Raw genomic sequence first — 20,033 nt, 5'->3', positions numbered from 1 at the left:
AAAATTCGTTTGTGTTCGCTTCACCCACGTTTTTAATCCACCATATTTTTTTGTTTACTACTATTTTTATCACACCCAGTCGACAAAATTCGACAGGGCCGGTCCAAAATACAGAAAGATGGAACTTCTATTATAATTATTTTTTTGACACATTTGCACAATATCTGATATATTTTACTTAATAAGGTATCTGATACGTCTTAAATATGTTTTTTACTAAAATTTATATGGTTTATTTGCGTGCGCGATTGGGAAAGTAGGTAAATATAACACAACTGCATAATCTAACTGTGCACCAAAGGAGCGGACGGAATAGCATTTTATATTTGAAGTAACGTGAAAGTCATGCTTACATAATGTATTTCGAAGTATTTCGATAATCATTGTCCATTTTAAATAGGTAAGTTGTTAATGAAATTTATATTCTTTTAGTTTTACTTAAAATGACTTGACCCATTTAACTTCTTGTCCCGAAATATTTATTAGTTGATTTTTTTTCTCTCCAATAAGTGTAAGTAAAAGGAACGACAACTCGTAGTAGAGATCAAAGACCAAAGAAAACAGCCAGCTAAATATGATATTTCATTATTGTAACTATAATGAATTATATTGATAAGATTGCAGGGTAATAAAACTATCTTAGACTTTAAGCTTAACTTTGCTGAGCCAATAAAATGATGAACTGCTTGACATCAGCTGTGATTGGATAAGTCTAAACTTGAGTCTGCTTTTGTTATGAGTTGGAGCTTGCTATATTTCTACTCCAAATTATTTCAATAGCACCATCCTTACATACAGCAGATGGTATACTAGCAACTTCCTGAGGCACTTTCTGTCTGGTATGATATTAACATTCACTTTCAGTATCTACTATAGAAACTAACCAAAGCAAAGTAAAGTCTATGGAGGCATAACCGACACCTTAAACGTGACCATTATGACGTCACTAACGTTGACATGGTTACGTCATTGATCACCGTCAAAATGGTTGTTGCTTCTCGTGGATTGAATTGTCGTTGATAAACATTTTTCCTTTTCTAACTTAAACAGCGTAAATGCAAAGACCCCAAAATGATTTAATAATGTAAATATAAGTATCCGTATCAAACTGTCTTCCTTTGGCATCTATGGTCTATATATATTACCGATCTTTGCAGACAATCTTCTTCCTATGACATCTATGAATTATATAGATGCCAGAGCTTTGCAGAAAATCATCTAATAATGCGCAAGCACGCATTAGAAAGATGGTCTGCAAAAGCTATATAGACCATATATGACATAGGAAGACAGTTTAATGTTTTAGTAAATGACAAAAGCTTTGCAGACAATCTTCATAATGCGCTCTAGCATAAATATTTATATTTACATAAGTAACTCATTTTGGGGTCTCTGCATTAACAGTGTTTAATGTTATACGTTATATTGTTATATATTAGAATTGGCAAGTGAATGTATATAATATTTTGACCCCTATATAATATTATATATATATATATATATGCAAGTCAATATCGTATGCTAAATAACACCTCTATGCTGAACAATCAGCCGTTGTTTTGGTAGGTTTTATCAGTTTAACGTCCTATTAACAACCAGCGTGATGAAGATGTGCCAGGTTTGTTGGTTGGAAAAATTGAAGTATTCGGCGATAAACCACCGACCAGCGGTCAGTACCTGACAACTCGCAACCCAGAGATGGATAGCTGTGTAAATATGTCGGGACATCGCGGCCCCAGCTGCAGTAAATGGCTTCAGAACTGTTGGACAAAATATACTAGTCTACATTTTTAGTTAAACTGATGACAGATTTAGTAATGATCTATGGAGAGAGTGATTATGGTAAAATAAATATCTCAAACTCAAAAATATAAAAAATGTAGTTTTTAATTAACAAACGTTTGCGACATTTTAGTAAACTATATTGTACGTTACTCACTTAAACACATTTTTTGTAGGAAAAAAAATAATAATAAAACCATCACAACATGTTCATCTGCTTTTTCAGTAAGGAATCAACTCAAGAATATGATATTAGTTTTATAAATAACAATACTGCGTCGTTTCTTTGAAATCCGAGAGACCTAAGGTAGTGTCAGCATCACCGAGACTTTCCGATATTTACCTATTACCCTTGCGGGTACATGTAGGTTTTCGATTTTGATGCCATGTCTTTGTGAGCGTAACGTCATACATTTAAGAGAAATCGACGTGGGTTTCACTCAATAAATAATGACGCCACACTGGATAGATAATCGCTAGGGGGGCGTAATATGCAAAGACGGAATATGCCAAACAAGCGAATTGGACGTCAGCTATTTATGAAATGCATATAGCAAACCAAATCCCTTTTACATCACATACAAATCACATCTTCTGTTGAGCTACATAAGGTCATGTATGTTATTTTAACTTATTTCTTATTTACATCAATTACGCAGATGTAATTCGGATGTTCCCTGTAAGATCCATCTGTAGAAGATTACCATAAATACCATCTGTAAGATTAGACTCACTGTACACAGTATTATACAACTACAGTGACATTTCCAGTATATCTCCAATACACAAAATCACCATGACAACGTCAAATAGACAATACTACAAACACATGATATGTCAAATAGGTCATATCAAGTTTTTGACGATGGATGATCAAAGTTCGTGGACGGGCCTGCTATAGAATAGGCTGGTGGAGGCTCAGTAGGGAAACTTGTCATATGAGTCGGCGTAGCAAATACCAGCATCGGTACTGACTGTCGGTACACAGGATAGTCATGGCCAGGGCGGGAGGGGTGCACTACAAGTAAGGATAGCATTGAGTTCATTACGTCAGGGCGAAATTATTATCTGGGTTCCAAGGCATCAAAGGTTGCCCTAGATATGATCTGATATGTAAGACAATTTTACCTTATGTTTAAAGTCATCAATTTGATATGATTATTTTAGTTAAATCAATTTATTTATTTAGCCATCTTATTTTATCAATATTTTGATATTACCTTTTTCATTATTCCTTTCATTTCAAATTTGTCGTAAATTGTTAATGCATATCATGTTTTTCTTCTCCACTAAGTTTATGTAATAACGATATTGGCTACTGAATTAGACACCACGCAATAGAGAGTAAAAGTAAGCATTTCCAATTAAAACATTTAACGATATTTAAGAAATTTACTTACCCACTTTGTGTGGTTTCTTATTGCAGTATACACATACACATATCAAAAACCCAATGCCGATCAGAAAGCAAATGCCCCCAACAACGCATCCGATCACAAGAGGAACGCTGAAAATGGTAGCAAAATAAGAAACAAGATGAAAGATATATTGATGAATAGCTTTACATTGATTAATGAAGTATATGAATAATAATGCTAGTTTGAATATTCTCTAACTTTGAACTATTTTCTGAGTTTCCAGATGGTACAAATGTCGTTGGGATTGTGTTGTTGTTTTGTTTTAAATACAGTCTAAAAGCATATTGTATGGCTCTGTCTAGTGGGCAAGGCTATCTCAACCCGAGTAAAAAATGGCTTTAGTCAAGCCGAGGCTTGCAGAGTGTTGATAGACAAAATTTTTCACTAAAGTTGAGATATCCATGTCCACTTGACATATCTGTGTTTTATACTTTTTCTCCGATACTTAATAAGAAAATATACGATTTCATTGATTTTCAGCTTTTTCATCGCGCCAATTTCACAAAACTGATGACGTCATTAACATTTCACGACGCGGTTACGCCGCATGTATCCGTGACGTCACGTTGTTGTCGAGCGCGTGTGAGATGTCTTACAACAACAACCCCGCACCCTATGTAAAATTGATGTAACCCTTCATCACCCTTGGGGTGAAAGAAGAGAATCTAAACTCCAGGGATACAATTCTTAAGTTGTAAAGCACGAGGTTAGCCGACTGTTTGACAGCTGAAGAATCGTATCCTGAGAGTGAGATCTGCTGTTTCACTCTAAAAAGGGGGAATGATTGTTTCTCTCTTTCCATATGTGAGCACTTTACCCTATAGGGTGAGATGGGAAAAACTCACATCGAATAGCCCTGTCCCAGGTAAGAGTTTTCCGCAAATTTACCAGACAGTAGTGAGATTTTTCTGTCTCACCTTGGGATCTTTGCATGCGCTCACATTTAAAACAAAATACCCTCTTTGGGGTGAGATAGGAGATCTTAACCTCATGGATGAGATTCTCTAAGAACACCTCGGTTTGATATTCTCCTGTCTCGCCCCAACGGGATGAAAGATTTTATCTTTATTTAGAAGATTTCTTTTTTCATGGAATATTTCAAATCAAAAACTTTTTTAACTTCATGAAATAAATTTGTTTTTTGAAAACGAAAATAGACAGCAAATACGCGAGAAGCCAGTTGGATGATTCCATTTTTATAATTTACGTACTTTGAATCGGTACAACATGCCCTGTAGTAGTAATACCCACAGCAACCATGCTCACACTCCACCGTGTACCTGGAGTGGTAATTTAGATCGTAGGATGTGTAGCATATCTCGGCATAGACCAAACATTCACCTGAGTGAAAGAAAAACATGTATTTAATCTTTATAATGTGTTATCTTGTAAGTATTTTATTGGTAATCATTAATGGCTGACTCCGCCTTTACTGTATAACTCCTTTTTTTAGGGGGTTAGCTTTTTATTATTTATTTTTGTCCTTCTTTTACGTTTTTATTTTGTTTGTTAATGACTTATAAATCGCTTCCATTCATTTATTTGATTTTTCATACGTCTTTTATCGCTTTTAATCCCTGTCAAAATTAACACAAAGCATTTTCGAAATCACAATTTCTAAAAATTGAGGAAATCTGATAACGGCATAAAAACTCGATACAGATAGCTGATTCTGTCTCTTCGGTTAAAAGACAACCATATTCTTACCTTGAACAACAAATCGTAAATAAACAACTTACTTTTTCTTTTCTCTGTATAATCTTTGCATCTTTCAAAGTTTGTTGGATATGTGTATATTTAAAAATTCCATGTTTTCTTAATTATTTTGTAAGCAGAGTTAATAAGACTTCTTAATGGCGTTTTCGAGTAATGGACATTTTTATTTCCAACTAATCTATAATCACATATCCCTTTTTAAAAATCGGACTTCGGAACTACAAACAGAAATTAGTGGATATCAGATTTCAAATAGAGTCTCGAATATTTTAGGTGTTTTGTACGTTAAAGTAGTAGCATTGAATATATTTTCTACATAAAATATCCATAAATTAAAATTACCTGTAATGGACAGGATAACAACAATAACACTCCAGGCCTCCCACATGTCGTTCAATGGTTCCGACCTCCGGTACCATGCGTAGTCTATATAATTCTATATAAATAGCGTAATTATCTTTACAATGCTGATATATTCTCTATGAAGAAAATTGTTCTTAGCCTTGTAAAATAGAAATCATCGTTAATCATTCAAATTGTAAATGTTTAAATCCGTACAGCGATTCCTACTCACAAGTCTTATGATTTAGTAGTAATTACAGTACATTAAACCTCCGGCTATCAGTGGTATTCAACTTATACGCTACAATACTTCTCCAGATAATTTACAGACATATCTAAAGCCTGTAACCTAATTAACTGACGGACCATGACTTGTGATACAATGGCTCCGAATCTAAATGCTCTGTTTTTACCTGCGGAGACAATTATGGGTTGACTTAAACAAGGCAATTTAAAAATTTGAATGGGTTTTTACATATTTTGTTTCAATAGCCAGAACTCGTGTTTTGTAATAGAACTACCTGACACATCCAACACACAGATGACCATAAATTGACTTTCCAAATATTTAGTATTCCTATGTGTTTGCGTTTCTGAAAACATAATGTTGAATACTGGTGCGTTCCTTTGAAGTCGTTTGAATAGGAAAATTCAGGTTCTTTAATTGGTGTCATAATTTATATTCTATCTAAAGTCTGTTTATGCACCGTAAATAGCGCAATTATATTCATGCAAACCATTTTACGTTAACAACACCAAGGTTCGATAAAACATGTCTTTATCACATAACTGACTTTATCATATTAGTTATATCTCTAAAGATGGAAACACCATTATTCAAGTATTCATTTTACATTTTTAATCAAACGTACTATAAAAGCATAAAATGTATTTCTATAATCCATTTTAATAAATTTTGTTTAGAACTTATTCGTGGGGAATTCATTTTGTAGCCTTTGAAAGTTGACAGGCTATACATATGTAGCATATAAAACTATTTGATAGATTTCATGAGGTATTTGATATCGCGGATGAATCTGCGAATTTTGTAGCCTTTGAAATTTGACAGGCTATCCATATGTAGCATATAAAACTAGGAGTTTGATAGATTTCATGAGGTATTTGATATCGCGGATTTGAATGAATCTGCGAATTTAATCTGCGAATTTAGCCCCTCCCCCCATGTGCTCCGTATTGTAGGGATTAATGTTAGTTTTTTCTTAATGCTTGCGAATTATGCGAAATTTATTCGCACTCGAAAATTCGTTGTTTTGCAGTATTTATACAAAGTTTGTGTAACACAGCCGAATCAAATATCATTGATTTATACATGGACTAAATTGTTATAACAATAATTTTCTTTTTTTTTTCTTAAGTTTAGATGTTTCATGCTATTATTGCTATTCAGATATTTTACGTGATAGGATTTCAGGGTCCCTATAAAAAAATGTATTAACAAACAAAACAACACAAAATATTAAGTATATACAGTATATTTCTGTCAAAATATACAACATCGTTTTTTTATGTAATGAATGTATTAAATGTTAAATACCTTGAGGGTAGGGCGGATAAATCTCTATCCGAGGGTAAGATTCGTGATTGTCTAGACTGTCGTGAATCTCCTCCGGGGTTAAGTATTTCCTTGTCCTACTCTCTAGGTAGGGAATGATCCTTTTTCTGCCACCAATAATTACCCAAAAATTTTAAAACGAATCTAAGCGATTTAAAAAAGAAGCGAAGACATATATTTACTACACAGTATCAAATTGGATATTTTTCAGCATTGAAAAACTTTCTTAAGCTCGTTGCACTGTGACAAACAAGAATCAAAGAATCAAAATAATTTTGACATATCTAAATATCTAAATTATATTTAAAATTTATATTAGTTTCAGTCGAATAAATATACCATATATTGTATCAAAGTATTTAAATAGATCTTCAGATTTTCACTGGGAAAACATTAGAAAATATGCAATATGATGATCTCTTGGGGGTTTCGATCACGGGCACGCTCTTTTCAGTGTTATTAGCGAATCGGAAATGACGTTACAAACGGTGATTTTTGGACAAATGAATATTGTCGTTACAAGCAAATTGAATTACTTTAATTAAATTAAATCGTCTTCACACTGTCATTATGCTTAAGATAAACGTAATTTTCTAAATAACTTCAAGAATAATTAATGTATGGAATAGGGACTTTTCAATAAATCAAATACCCGTCCATTTTGAAATTCCAAGGTGTTTTGTAGAAAAACATGTTTGTGATTGTACAAATGGCTTAATCACATCTAGCAACCATTTAATGGGATAGTAATTATAGTATATGTTAACAAATACTAGCAGGAAAACACATTTGTCGACTGATCATGACAAATCAGGATACATTTTCTTTAAAACATTCCGATCAGAAGATGTCACTGCACACAAAAACGTCAAAACAAATCTTTACTTTAGAAAAACAATGAATATGCTTCTTTCGGACGCTAGTTAATAGTATGTGTTAGTTCGAATGAGGTCAGGTCAGTCAATATTGAATGGAAGAAAGAAACATCTAATGTTTCTGCTGGTTCTGGTCGGCGGAGACCGTAGTGTTGTAGGTTACGGGAGATGGTTGGGCCGTCATTGGTACTTGGTTTGGCCCCATGGGTGCTGGTTGTACGTAGGCGCCGACTGGTTGATACGGTCCGGGTTGTTGGTAGCCAGGCTGTTGATAGTAGGGAACCGATGTAGTCATCTGATTACTTACTGTAAAAGGAGCAAGATTGTATATCTTGAGACATTAGGATCATAATATTCTATTCAAATATCAATTACCATAATACGCGAATGCTACTTTTATTCTGTACAATCATTATGGACATCGTTTGACTGATGTTTTTTCCCTCTAAAATATGAAACACGTGTCTCTTATTATAAGGTACAAAATTCTAGTGATACGGCGTTAACAGCAATTCGACTTTATAAAATGTAGTACTATATTTCATGCCTGATCTTTTCCGAATTTATGTAACCAACATAAATTAGCGTTGTTCAGCCAAGCAGCGTTTTCACGAAAATGAAATTAATATACGTACCACGTGATGCCTTTATGCTTGAGCGGAACTATTGTTTCGATTAGTGATGTAATTACGTCTAAAGACGATACCCCGCGCTAACGTCATTTCGGCAGGAAGATTAGCAAGAGTAACGTTCCATCACTGCTGGAGATACTAGTCCCGCACAAACATTATCGGGAATCACGTGGTACGTGAATTAGTCCAATTATTCCCTTTTGTTTTACTTGTGTTTAAAACAATATTTCGATGATAAATATTCGCGATTCATAACGCCCGCAAAATAGGCGGAAACGTATCACACGCGAAAATAAGCTGGTTTACAGCATGTTTGATAAAGTAGTATTGGTTATTTGGTTACATACCAAAATTGACGTTAGTCCCACCAGGTTGAGCTGGCTGGGTCATGATCACACCGACAGTCTTCTTCTTGTTACAGTGGTGACATAGGCATACCAGGAAGATGATACCCCCGAAAAATAGGACTGCACCGATCACACATCCAACGATAAGGCCAGTGCTGAAATAATGATCCTTGTGTTATAAAGAACTATGTAGTAAGTTTTCTGTCATTGTTGTTGCTATTGTTGTGGTGGTGGTGCATTCATAACGTTTAAACATTGAACCAGTCTGAGTGAGCTCATACTTACTTTTTTTCTTGACAATTACAAATGGCTATACTGTTGTGTATAGAACTAGCTCCAATATTATCTCATTCCGATACCAATGGTTATTGTAAACGAAAGAGGTATTTACAAAAATATCATGTGCTTGCTTTTTACCTATTCTCTTTTGTTTAAATAAAAATGGGATGGAGGAAGTTCAGTATATATTTTAAAGTTACATATATTTACAGCTTCAACTGTATGTTAGATATGGATACGTCATGTACATATCATTTGCATATACAAATGCATGCAAATTATTCTGTGTAGAGGTTTATTTTCAATCAGAAACAGATCTGAACATCGACCACCACGGACCCTAAAATGTATGTATATGTTTATACAAATGAATTTAAAGTTGTAATGTATGATGCATACGTAAATAAACGGTTAACAATTATCTGACTACTTACAAGTCTGCACAGCACTCCTGATCATAGTAAGTCCCACAGCAGTCATGTTCACAGTAAATGTAGTAATGCCAGGTACTACTTCCGCCAAAAGATTGTTTGCATTCTTCTGCAGCTATGGCCCCGTCTGGTAAGGAAAAGAGTAATTTTTCATGGGATATGACAAAGTTATTTATTACATAACTGGCCCGTACAGCTATGTCATACGACCATGTTATAAGAATCGTAAGACACATATGTAATAGAAATATTATGACTTCGTATTAAATATATACTGTATGATGTTGCAGAATTGTCTCAGAAGACGGAAACGTCACATCCAAGCTGGATTTCTACTGTTTGATATAGAGACACAGTCTTACTTATATTTCTATTAATTAAAAAAAAGTTATATGATAAATATAATCTTATACTCGTGACTATGTGATATAACATTATCAAACTCGTTAAATAATTGTATATGCCACCTGCCTAAAGGCTCATGGCATATAATATTATTGGATTCGTTTTATAAATTTTATATCACATAGCCACTCATGTAAGATCCTCTACGAATACTTTGTATAGAAACTCAAACCACTACTAGATGTGACGTAGACATATCAACTAGCGTTAACTATTAGAGTGATCAGGATGGATGGACAGTGACCATCGAAACTCCCGGTAAAGGTATGTGACGAAGGTATAATTTAGGTATTTTATCAAACGGAAATAGTGTACCAAACGTTATAAGGATATCAAAATTCCACTGAAACAAAAATGACTGTAGCAAACTAAGTATGTCTCATTAAAGCAATCCATTTGATCCTGGTATTATATATCATTTCTTTAGTAAAACAATTGCATAAGGTTGGTTTCAATAATCTAAAGTACAGCCATAAAAAATGTTAGAATTTGTAATTGCACTGGTCTCCGATGTGAACTATTCTTTACCTTCTAAATGTGATTTGTATTACCTTAAGGTTATTAGGGGATTATCTGATCATACAAATAACTTCATTCATATTTAAATAGAAAGTGATGCCATTGGCTACTCTCGGCGTCACAGATAAACCATGAAGGAGCAAATGTCAAACAAATTATCTCATCTTAAATGATTATCTGGTAAAGCACCATATCATCGGTGATTTTTTTTTCTTATTTCAATACTTGTGTTATTAATGCGTTCCATGTTTTACCTTGAAAACTATGTCATAAGATTTTCTCGGTATTAAGTTTCTTGGCTTTTGCACGGATAGCCATGGTAGCATAGTGACAACATCTCTAATGTTAATAGCTTATCATATCCGCCATCATGAAAATGATAGAAAAGCATAAAGTCAAGTTTAACCTTACCTGAAATGTTCAGATCAAAAATCAAAAGTAGGATGAAAAGTGAAAGTGTGTACTTGTGCTTGACATGGAATATAAACATTTTAAATATTTTTTTAGTAATTGAAATCTGGATATTGGTCTTTAGCAAAGACAATACTAGCACAACACACATAGGAAATAGTTTTAGCCTTTATTATAGCTACATAGACACGACAGGCTGTCGGGTACTTTGGGTGTTGTGTCTTTTGGGTCTAATGGTATTTTGTAGATTAGTCCTTCTTTTTGAACTCTTAAACAATTGATCGATCGCTAGGAAGCATGTAGCCACGCCTCGTGCTCCCACACGCACGTGTTTCCATTTAATGTTGGAGCAAATATAATCGTATCCACAATACAAAATTCAAAGTCACGTGCTGTTTGATTGACACCGGAATTATTCAGTCTTGCATATTATTGTGGCTGTATGTCCTGTGAGTATTATTGAAGTTATCGAAGACAGAAGACATACCACCATTGTCTCGATATGTATTGTATAACTGTTTTTGTTGTCGTTACCGTTCCGCATTGGTGTTGGTGGCTCATTGTGATAAAAATAAATAATATTTTTATCTGTTTCCAAGGAATTGTGTAGTTTTATTTTACAAAAATCTACAATGTTTTTTAATCGTGATGCATATTAACAACTAGTGTGACAAAAGAAGACTACAGAAACACTTAACTAAAACGAAAAACAATATTTCTTCACGTCGACTCAAGTTAACAACGTGGTTTTTTTTTCACGTGAAATTAACTTTTTTGCCCCGGTCCAGGTGAAAGAAATATTGCCTGTGTAGATAGTACTAAATTCATGATATGTTTTCAGTGTTAGTTATAGCTTAATTTGAGAATACTTCACAAACTATGAAAATATTTAGAGGAATTTAAAATATGTCTATCACATGTCATGTAACTACAACATTTTTTTGTTCGAAAGCAACATGTATTTTTTGCCCTTTTTACGTGTTATCCTTGCTAGAACAACCTCTTCTCGATTACAAGTCTTGTAAGAAAAATGACAACTATTCGCATGTGTTCAACCTATCATCACGACACAAACTTAACCCATGCTTTATAGTGATCTGGTGAATTTCATTACGTTTCAGACATGAAATAGAAATAATTTTCCCAATTAAACATGTTTACTTACTTGCCAATATTCCCAGTGCAAATGATATAAAAAGTATATCAATCATTGTGATAGAATAAGATCCTTAAGCAGATTTAGTCCAGTGTTGTCCAAATCTTAAATCATATGCTAATGACGACGCACATGTATACTGCCGATAACAATTGAACTCCTTAACGCAGATTTAAACAATATACCAGACAAACGGTTGATTGATCTGACTTCACGTGACTGACGCTATTCACAGAATAACAAAGATGAGATTTATATAAAGGCCCTGTCCCACTGAAGAGCGATTAATCACGAATGAATTGAGTTTACAAATTTCAGCCGTTCGTTGTCATCCGCAAAAAAATGGCCAAAGACAACAAATTTTTCAGTATGAATTACGGATATATTAATAACCTAGAGCACGTGGAGCAAATTCATGACAAACAAAAGCGGATATTGCACGAATAAAAATCGAATACGATAAGTGATGCTCTCCCGTGTGGGGCCCAATAGGTATTTTTTTCCAATATTGCGGACATGTAAGAAACAATTACGAATATATAACGCATATATTGAGGAAACAGGTAGGAAGTATTGTGATTTTCACGGAAACATTACGGATCTATTGATAATGCATTGCGCAAGTGTAGCGGAAAGAACGGTTGAGTTGCGCATGTTTGGCATCTTAATTGCGGTGGTGCAAGAAACGCTTTCGACCTTTCGATATTGCTTTTCACAACATCACTACTTCAACAAAGATAAGCAGATTGCATCTCCTACCCTACCTCCTTCAAATACAAACAAGGTTCAGTCTGTTTCAAACTCAAATCAAAGCAGACAATGTTTTCTTTTCTGTGCTTGAAACAATTACTTGGCTTGTACATATATGTTGCCGAGGACCCATTACTACGACTGTACTTCTTGACAGACTAGAAATAATAGACAGATATGTGATTTCTGCCATATTTATACAGTAGCTTTGGTTTACGCAACACGTTTGTTTTGTATTCGCAAATTGTTCTCAAATCAAATGGAAAAGCAGACGTAATATAAACGCTTAACCCAATATGCATTCGCTACAAATTACTTTAATTCGTGATGTCGACGTGATAGGTACGCTAAATATCAGTTTTACAAACTGTCCCAGTTCGCTATCAAGTTGTAAAACCCTGTCAGTTGCGGATATCAGCGAATAACAGCGGATATATTACAGCGCATATAATAAGCATATAGCGTATGTAATCTGAATGATTTTTACAATCAAAATTTTGTGCTGTTCAAAATCCTGGGAACGGAAAAACATGCATTTGCGGAAAATTGCGGACGAGTGCGGATATTGAACGGCCGTTATAAGATTGAGTACATTCAGCGAATATCAGCCAATTTTGTGCGCAATGCATTCGCAAATCTTCATTAACTGCCAGTGGGACCGGGCCTTTTTTTTAAACAAAACCCTGATGGCACTAACATAACACACCAAGAATATTTTTTTCTTTATTTTTAACGTAATGTAAAATATATTGAAATAAACATCAGTATTAATAAGAAATACTTCAAATCAACTGCAATTCACGGCGATTTAATTCAGAATTTCTGCGAAAATTAAGTTCGTTTACTGTAGTTAGTCTACTGATAGACGTCCATTGTAATACACCTCTTTGAGTAGTACATACTTTACTGAAATGATTTAATGGCCTGACAGAATTGGAGATAACTCCTATAGGTTAATGCACAATTGTTAATGTATCCTTGTGAATTATAATATATTATATACTATAACTAGTAAGTCATCTTAACAATTAGATCAAGCGGTGACTACAGTAATAGTAAATCATACACAACGAAAATACAATTCAGCCAAAATTGCTCAACTTGATTGTATAAATGGAATTTTATTTCATAACTTTTATCGCTTATTATATGCAAATGCTGTCTATTGAAATATTTTGCACCAATATGTGTTAATTCTAGTACTACATACATTGATACTAATCTTCACTGAATAAACCAAACTGTATAACGTTACGCTCGCAAACACATGACAATGAAAATGAATAAATCGAGTATTAATAATTTTATTAAACATTAAATGTTAAAGGACCGCCTAAGTTCTAATCAACACAGGTTACTTGAATATCACTGCACAAGACGACAAAACAGCTAGATGAATCATATATTACACATATGGATCATTTGTTTGGTGTTGCAATCTCATAGGCATTTGATATAGATTTTCTTATGATTTAATTTTAAGAAACTTTAAATGTTTGTTTCGGAAACATTGTGGGCCTTATACTTTTATGGAAAATTGGAGAAAATTAGGAAAAAAATATCCATTTTGTTGAGCGGCCTGTCCCAGGTTCTATTCTGATATTGATTTTTACATATATCGCACTCAGGGGGACGTCTTTAAGTTCCCTTTTACCAGCACCGTAAAAGGATATTTTTTGTTATTATCTGTTGGAAACATTTTATCAGCGCGCCATTTAAATATCACGTCTTACAAAACATCAAGAGAACCACAAAATTAAAACACAAACAGTATATCTCACTTTATAATATACATAAGATATTGTCACAAAGTCACAGTTAGATAGTAAACAGGTTATTTTGCTGGTGGCGCTCCGCCTCTTAGTTTCTTATAGTGCACGGGTGTTATGAAGTCGATCATTGATTTGGGGGAGGATACGCTGGTGACCCCATGGGTGCTGGTTGTTGGTAGGGTCCAGGTTGTTGGTAGCCAGGCTGTTGGTAGGTGACCTGGTTGCTAACTGTAAAATAGCAATATTTCATTGCATGCATTAGCTAAAGGCATTACATAATGTTTTTATATCCTTTTACGGAATACTTTGTTACCAAATCAAATCGGTGAGTAAAATTGCTAAAATTAATAACCGTGAAGTGGTCAGTTTTAATTATTTTGTTCTAGTTTTTCTCTCTATAGTTGTCACCATTTTGTTTATAAATAGCGAAAGAACATCAGTTACTTACCCATATTGACGTTATTGCCTGGTTGTGCCATGACCACACCGACAGTCTTCTTCTTGTTACAGTGGTGACACAGGCATACCACGAGGATGATACCCCCGAAAAATAGGATTGCAGCGATCACACATCCAACGATAAGGCCAGTGCTGAAACAAGCGTCCGAGTCTTATAAAAACTTTATGATAAGTGACAGTTGTGGCGTTGTTGATGGCGGATATGATGATGGTGGTAGTAGTGATGTATGATATATGTATTTGTAGTTGTCGTTGGTTACTGTTGTTGTTGTTGTTGAGAGGACATATGTTTTTATAGTGTAAAAGGAGCGGGTCGGTGTGGTTTGTACATAGTGTTAAATAGGTCTCTTTCACTCAGCTGACTGAACATGCTTCTTTGGCTCAGTCGGTAGAGCCGTAGTTTTTCTCACCGAAGACACTCGGATTCGATTCCAGGTCGGAGCACTCGACAAGAATCATATGTGCAGTTTCCCTGTTCTTCTACAATAATATGCGGTGTTAATTGAAGAAGTTTATCAATGGAAAGGTTCAAAATATACTGTGAGGGTTCAAGAGGTTGTCTTTAAAAATAATATATCTAAGAATAAACGCAGCTTTTCTGAATTGAATAAATTTTCAAAAGATTATTATTCTATTATGGCCCTTTCCAGAGGGAATTGTTCTCCTATAGTGTTGTCTGGTGCGGTATAGTCCCTCATCATTCATTATGACGTCATATATTTGGTCACGTGCTCATTCCCGGGGGACTATACTTAAGTATATTTCTCGTAGTCTGGTATAGTCTCCCGTAGTCAGGAAGGAAAGAGAACTGTCGCAAAATATACCATGGCTATTATCCAATCGCATTCCTAGTAATAATCATGTGATGTACTAAAAACGTTACATATTTACGGTACGAACAAAGAAGTCGTTTGTGTGTTATAGCGGTGGCAATGGGCAAGAAGGACTTTTAACAATCTTGTCTGTCTTGTTATAAACGAATAACTTCTATTGGTTAGATCTTTGAAGCTACTTCTATAGACCAAAAGAACAGTACGTCGATATTATGACGTCATACTTATATGATTTTTTCGCTGGAAATTTTATATGCAGCATAGTCATTGGCCAAACTAAACTATTGTATAAGATATCAATTCGCAATAATTGAATCTGTTCTATTGTAAAAGCAAGTACAAACATGGAAATTAACGCCTTATAAGTATCACATAGTGTTAATCACATGAAATTATAAGCTTTAATCTCAATATTTTTGGGTTCGTGGAGTTTAGACTGAAAACGGCGGAGATTCTTTTTCACAGACGATTCTCGTCTATGAAGAATACCATTCCATGATTTTATGAAGTCTATACATACATATACTTACTAGTTTGCACAGCACTCCTGATTGTAATAGGTTCCACAGCAGCCATGTTCACAGTAGACGTAAAAGTGCCAGGTATCACTGCCTCCTAGTGAAGCTTTGCAGTCTTCAGCAGACACCAGACTATCTGTAGACACAAGCATAAATAATAATTCTAAAACACGAAGTTAACATGTCCTAAATAACTGCTTAAGATCAAAAGGATAATTAGAAGAATGATGAAGACGACAAGACGATTTTGACGTGAAAGGATTTAAACACATAGAGAAGTATAATTTGATACTGAATTAATTTGGACTTTAAGTTTTTGGTTTGTTTCATTGAAAATAAACAGTCAGGTCCATTTAAGAATATAAATTGTTAAGGAGGTTGGTAAAAGCAAGCTACCTATAGTCAGAATCGAATGAAGATTCGAAAATCTTGTTTCCTTGTTATATTATTTCATCATTTAACCATTGATGTCGCTATTTTTTAACTTCTTCGGGGTATGAAGAAATTTCGATTGCAAACTATGTAAATCCGCAAGGATAACCCGATGAAGTTAACAAATAGTTACAGCAATGCCTCTAATCATTTTTCAGACTACTTGCTCACATAAATTATGTTTAAATGTACGATTCCATTGATTTATAGTGACGCCATGATAACGTTGAGTTTTCGTGCCATTCTCGGATATTTTAATAGTATGAAGAAAAAGAATTTGCCAATTAGAAAGGCCGATTAAGTATGAACACATAAATTGATTATTTAAATTTGATTTTTAGTTTTTTCTTCCTTTCATTCATTATTTTTTCTCGGTCAGTTAAGGACATATCATCAATCTCTTGATGTACAGAAAAAGTGTTACAGTTCATCTACCATAGAGGGAGGAAACATTAAAAAAAACTATTTAAGAGGGACATCTTTCCAAAGAAGAAACAGATAAACCCCTGTTGAAGGAACTATCTGCCACTTATCTTTCTACCTAAAATGTCAGCAACTCTTTGTTTTACTTGAATGAATTGAACAATATGTGTTATTAAAGTCTAAAGGCTCTATCTATTAATTCTGTCTTCTATGGTTTTCTATCCAATCAAATTATCGGTACAAATTATTATAATGTATCCGTCAACGGTCCCTCGATAACAACAGTAGTCAATCAACAAAAATGACGATAAAAATACATAATGGCAAGTTAAACCTTTTCTGAAAATGTCAAATCAAACTTAAGCTCAAAACTTATCCAAAAAAAATCCGTTTTTCTACGCTTAGGGGCGTGCCCTTAACACGGTTTAGAGGGAATTACAGAACGCATTTGTAAAAGTTTCAAACTATTGTCGATTTCAGAAGTAATTCCCCGTGTAGCAAACATTTTCAATGACTGCAAGTTTAATTCACCAACAACGAACCCCCAAACAACTGTATTATTTCTTCATATACAGTTTTGGACTTACGGCGAGACATCAGTTAATGTAGCGACAACGAGAAATGTTTATTATGACAACATTCAAGCATGATCATAATTTAAAGAGCTAATGTCTTTGTCTCACGCACATGAACTGATAAGACGGTCATGCCGTTTGGATATTTCATTATAATACAATATAAATAGACTACAATGTATGCCAAATTTACGGTTTGAACTTTAAAACAAAACGTATGTACCCGTGTGTTATAGTTTAGTTCAGGACATTGTGTAATTCAGGCGAGGATTTAATTATATATGTTAGGGATTTGCGTCTGACAAATACAGACCTGAACATTATTCAGGAGGCACGAACCCATTTTCTCAAGACACGTTATATACCGGGCCTTATTATTGTTACCATTATTTGGGTTTTTTTTGTGCATTGTTCTCGTACCGATAGAACGAACATACGTAGCCGGCCTTCTATACCTTTCGGTCTTTTCTAAAGACGACACCATTATCTGTCTAGAAGTCTTTAGAGTTACAATATTGCAGCTATCGTACCGATAAGAGCGTTGTCCATTTTTAAATATCTCTTTTGTGTTCACATAGTTTCAGACAATTGAAAAAGTGACTCCTTTGGTGGCCTATTTGAATAAAACTTGAGTTCTCGCCAGAAAAAAAAATTTTAAAAAATTTATTTTGCCGTTCAGAAACAAAATAAGCATTCATATCGTATGTATATGTATAGTATGTGTATCTGAAACCCTACAAAGGCAATATATCTGCAGGTCAAGTTGACCCAGGTGACACGAAAAAATCTTGACCTTTAATTGACCTGAAATTGATCTGAAATGCAACTGAAACTGAGGTAAATTTCACATGAAGCTGCAGGTCACTTTCATTCTAGCAGTCCAATATTAAAACAAGAGGGGCAATGTTTTAAGTATTTATCGGCCTAACGGCCTCCAAGTGTTCTTTCTACCAACAAACTGTATATTTGTCTTGTATCGGCTTATAATCTATACTTAATACCCTTGTTTAAATAAAAAGTAAAAAGTACTGAATAAACGCAGGAAATAAGCATTTCATACTCTCATAATTCCATATTTCATAAATAAAGTACTTTTCGTATTCAATCACAAGTCAAATGTGCCATCATTGTCATACTTACCAATCAAGAAGAGTTTTTAATATGTTATTCATCACCAAAAATTACAAACATTTTGTTAATCACATTACTTATAATGTAAAGGTTTAAATTTAACAATGTCAATTAATAGTTCAAAGTGAATATTTGCAGTACAGCCAAAAATCGTGGTATTACTCCTACGGTGCACACAATCAAACTAAGAAACGTCTACCATTTCATTTCATATTTTAAAGATAATATCAGTAATTGCAAAGTGACCTAACATAAAGCATAAAAAACAAGAATTTTTACGGTCAATTAATTCTACATTGCAACTCATGTCTATAAAGCATTATACATGCAGTGTCCATGTCGTTTTGAATGATTTCAATTGATTACTGAAAACAAAAACATGTCAATAATATTTAAAATCACATAGTTCCACTTACTTGCTAAAATTCCACAAAACAATGAAATAGAAATTATATCAAACATGATGGCCGAATACAATCAGTGCGATCACTATAATCCTAGCTATAATTCCGGCTAGATGTTTTATCTAAATGGCCAAATACACGACCCACTCGAGCTGATCAATCCGACTCGGTTAACGCGTAGTTAAATTGTCCACAAAACATAAGGTTCATTGTCTCTTCAGTGTTGTGGTTACGTGATTGCACGTAGTCACAAACACATTATCAAACTCAATAGACATTTGAACTTATGTTTTGTAATGTTCATACTCATGAATCAAGAAGGGCTTTTGGTATTTTATTCGCCACCAAAAGTTAGGAACGTTTTGAGAACTTCAACATTTGCAATGCATAAATGTTTATTTTATATGGGCAAATAATGGTTGAAAATGTGTTTTAGCAGTAGTGTCAAAGATCATTATGCTTATATTTACAGGCATAAAATAAGTACATACGGTCTGACCATAGTTGATCCAAAAATCATCACATTTTAGTCAATATAGATCTCTATATGATACTTCCACTTCACACACATTTTCTTACAATCGGATTACTAATTAACTAGGCAAACCATTGGCGAATAAAATCTGTGAAGTAAATAAGTCAGACGTTGATGGCAGATGCAGCGATTTTTCATTGTAATCTGTGAGGTTAGAACAGCCAGTGATGCTTTAAAAAAAATTAAAAGTCACATATTATACTATTATATTACCTAATTGTCAATTTGGTATTGTGTGGGTACTTCATAACATTACGGTCTATGTATAGTGTATAATGCTTCTTCAAAGGCTTTTACATGGGCATGTTTTGAACA

General features: G+C 34.1%; 2 protein-coding genes across 2 annotated transcripts; both read right to left on the bottom strand.

Moving 5' to 3' along the window:
• Positions 1-1,939: 1,939 nt before the first annotated feature.
• Positions 1,940-6,953, bottom strand: LOC138335064 (uncharacterized). The gene is made up of 5 exons (XM_069283969.1): positions 6,814-6,953; positions 5,259-5,352; positions 4,412-4,541; positions 3,183-3,289; positions 1,940-2,800 (listed from the first exon to the last, which is right to left on the bottom strand). The coding sequence occupies exons 2-5, from the start codon at positions 5,302-5,304 to the stop codon at positions 2,634-2,636; spliced, it is 450 nt and encodes a 149-aa protein (XP_069140070.1). The 5' UTR covers positions 5,305-5,352; positions 6,814-6,953; the 3' UTR covers positions 1,940-2,633.
• On the bottom strand, positions 6,736-19,389 carry LOC138335063 (uncharacterized). The gene is made up of 7 exons (XM_069283967.1): positions 19,196-19,389; positions 16,231-16,354; positions 14,857-14,999; positions 11,896-14,636; positions 9,399-9,522; positions 8,686-8,840; positions 6,736-8,012 (listed from the first exon to the last, which is right to left on the bottom strand). Exons 4-7 carry the CDS (start codon positions 11,939-11,941, stop codon positions 7,819-7,821), a joined length of 519 nt encoding a protein of 172 aa, XP_069140068.1. The 5' UTR covers positions 11,942-14,636; positions 14,857-14,999; positions 16,231-16,354; positions 19,196-19,389; the 3' UTR covers positions 6,736-7,818.
• Between the last annotated feature and the right edge of the window lie 644 nt (positions 19,390-20,033).

Source organism: Argopecten irradians, chromosome 11, assembly GCF_041381155.1.
Source record: "Argopecten irradians isolate NY chromosome 11, Ai_NY, whole genome shotgun sequence".
Classification (NCBI taxonomy): domain Eukaryota; kingdom Metazoa; phylum Mollusca; class Bivalvia; order Pectinida; family Pectinidae; genus Argopecten; species Argopecten irradians.
This window is presented reverse-complemented; position numbering and strand designations above follow the sequence as displayed.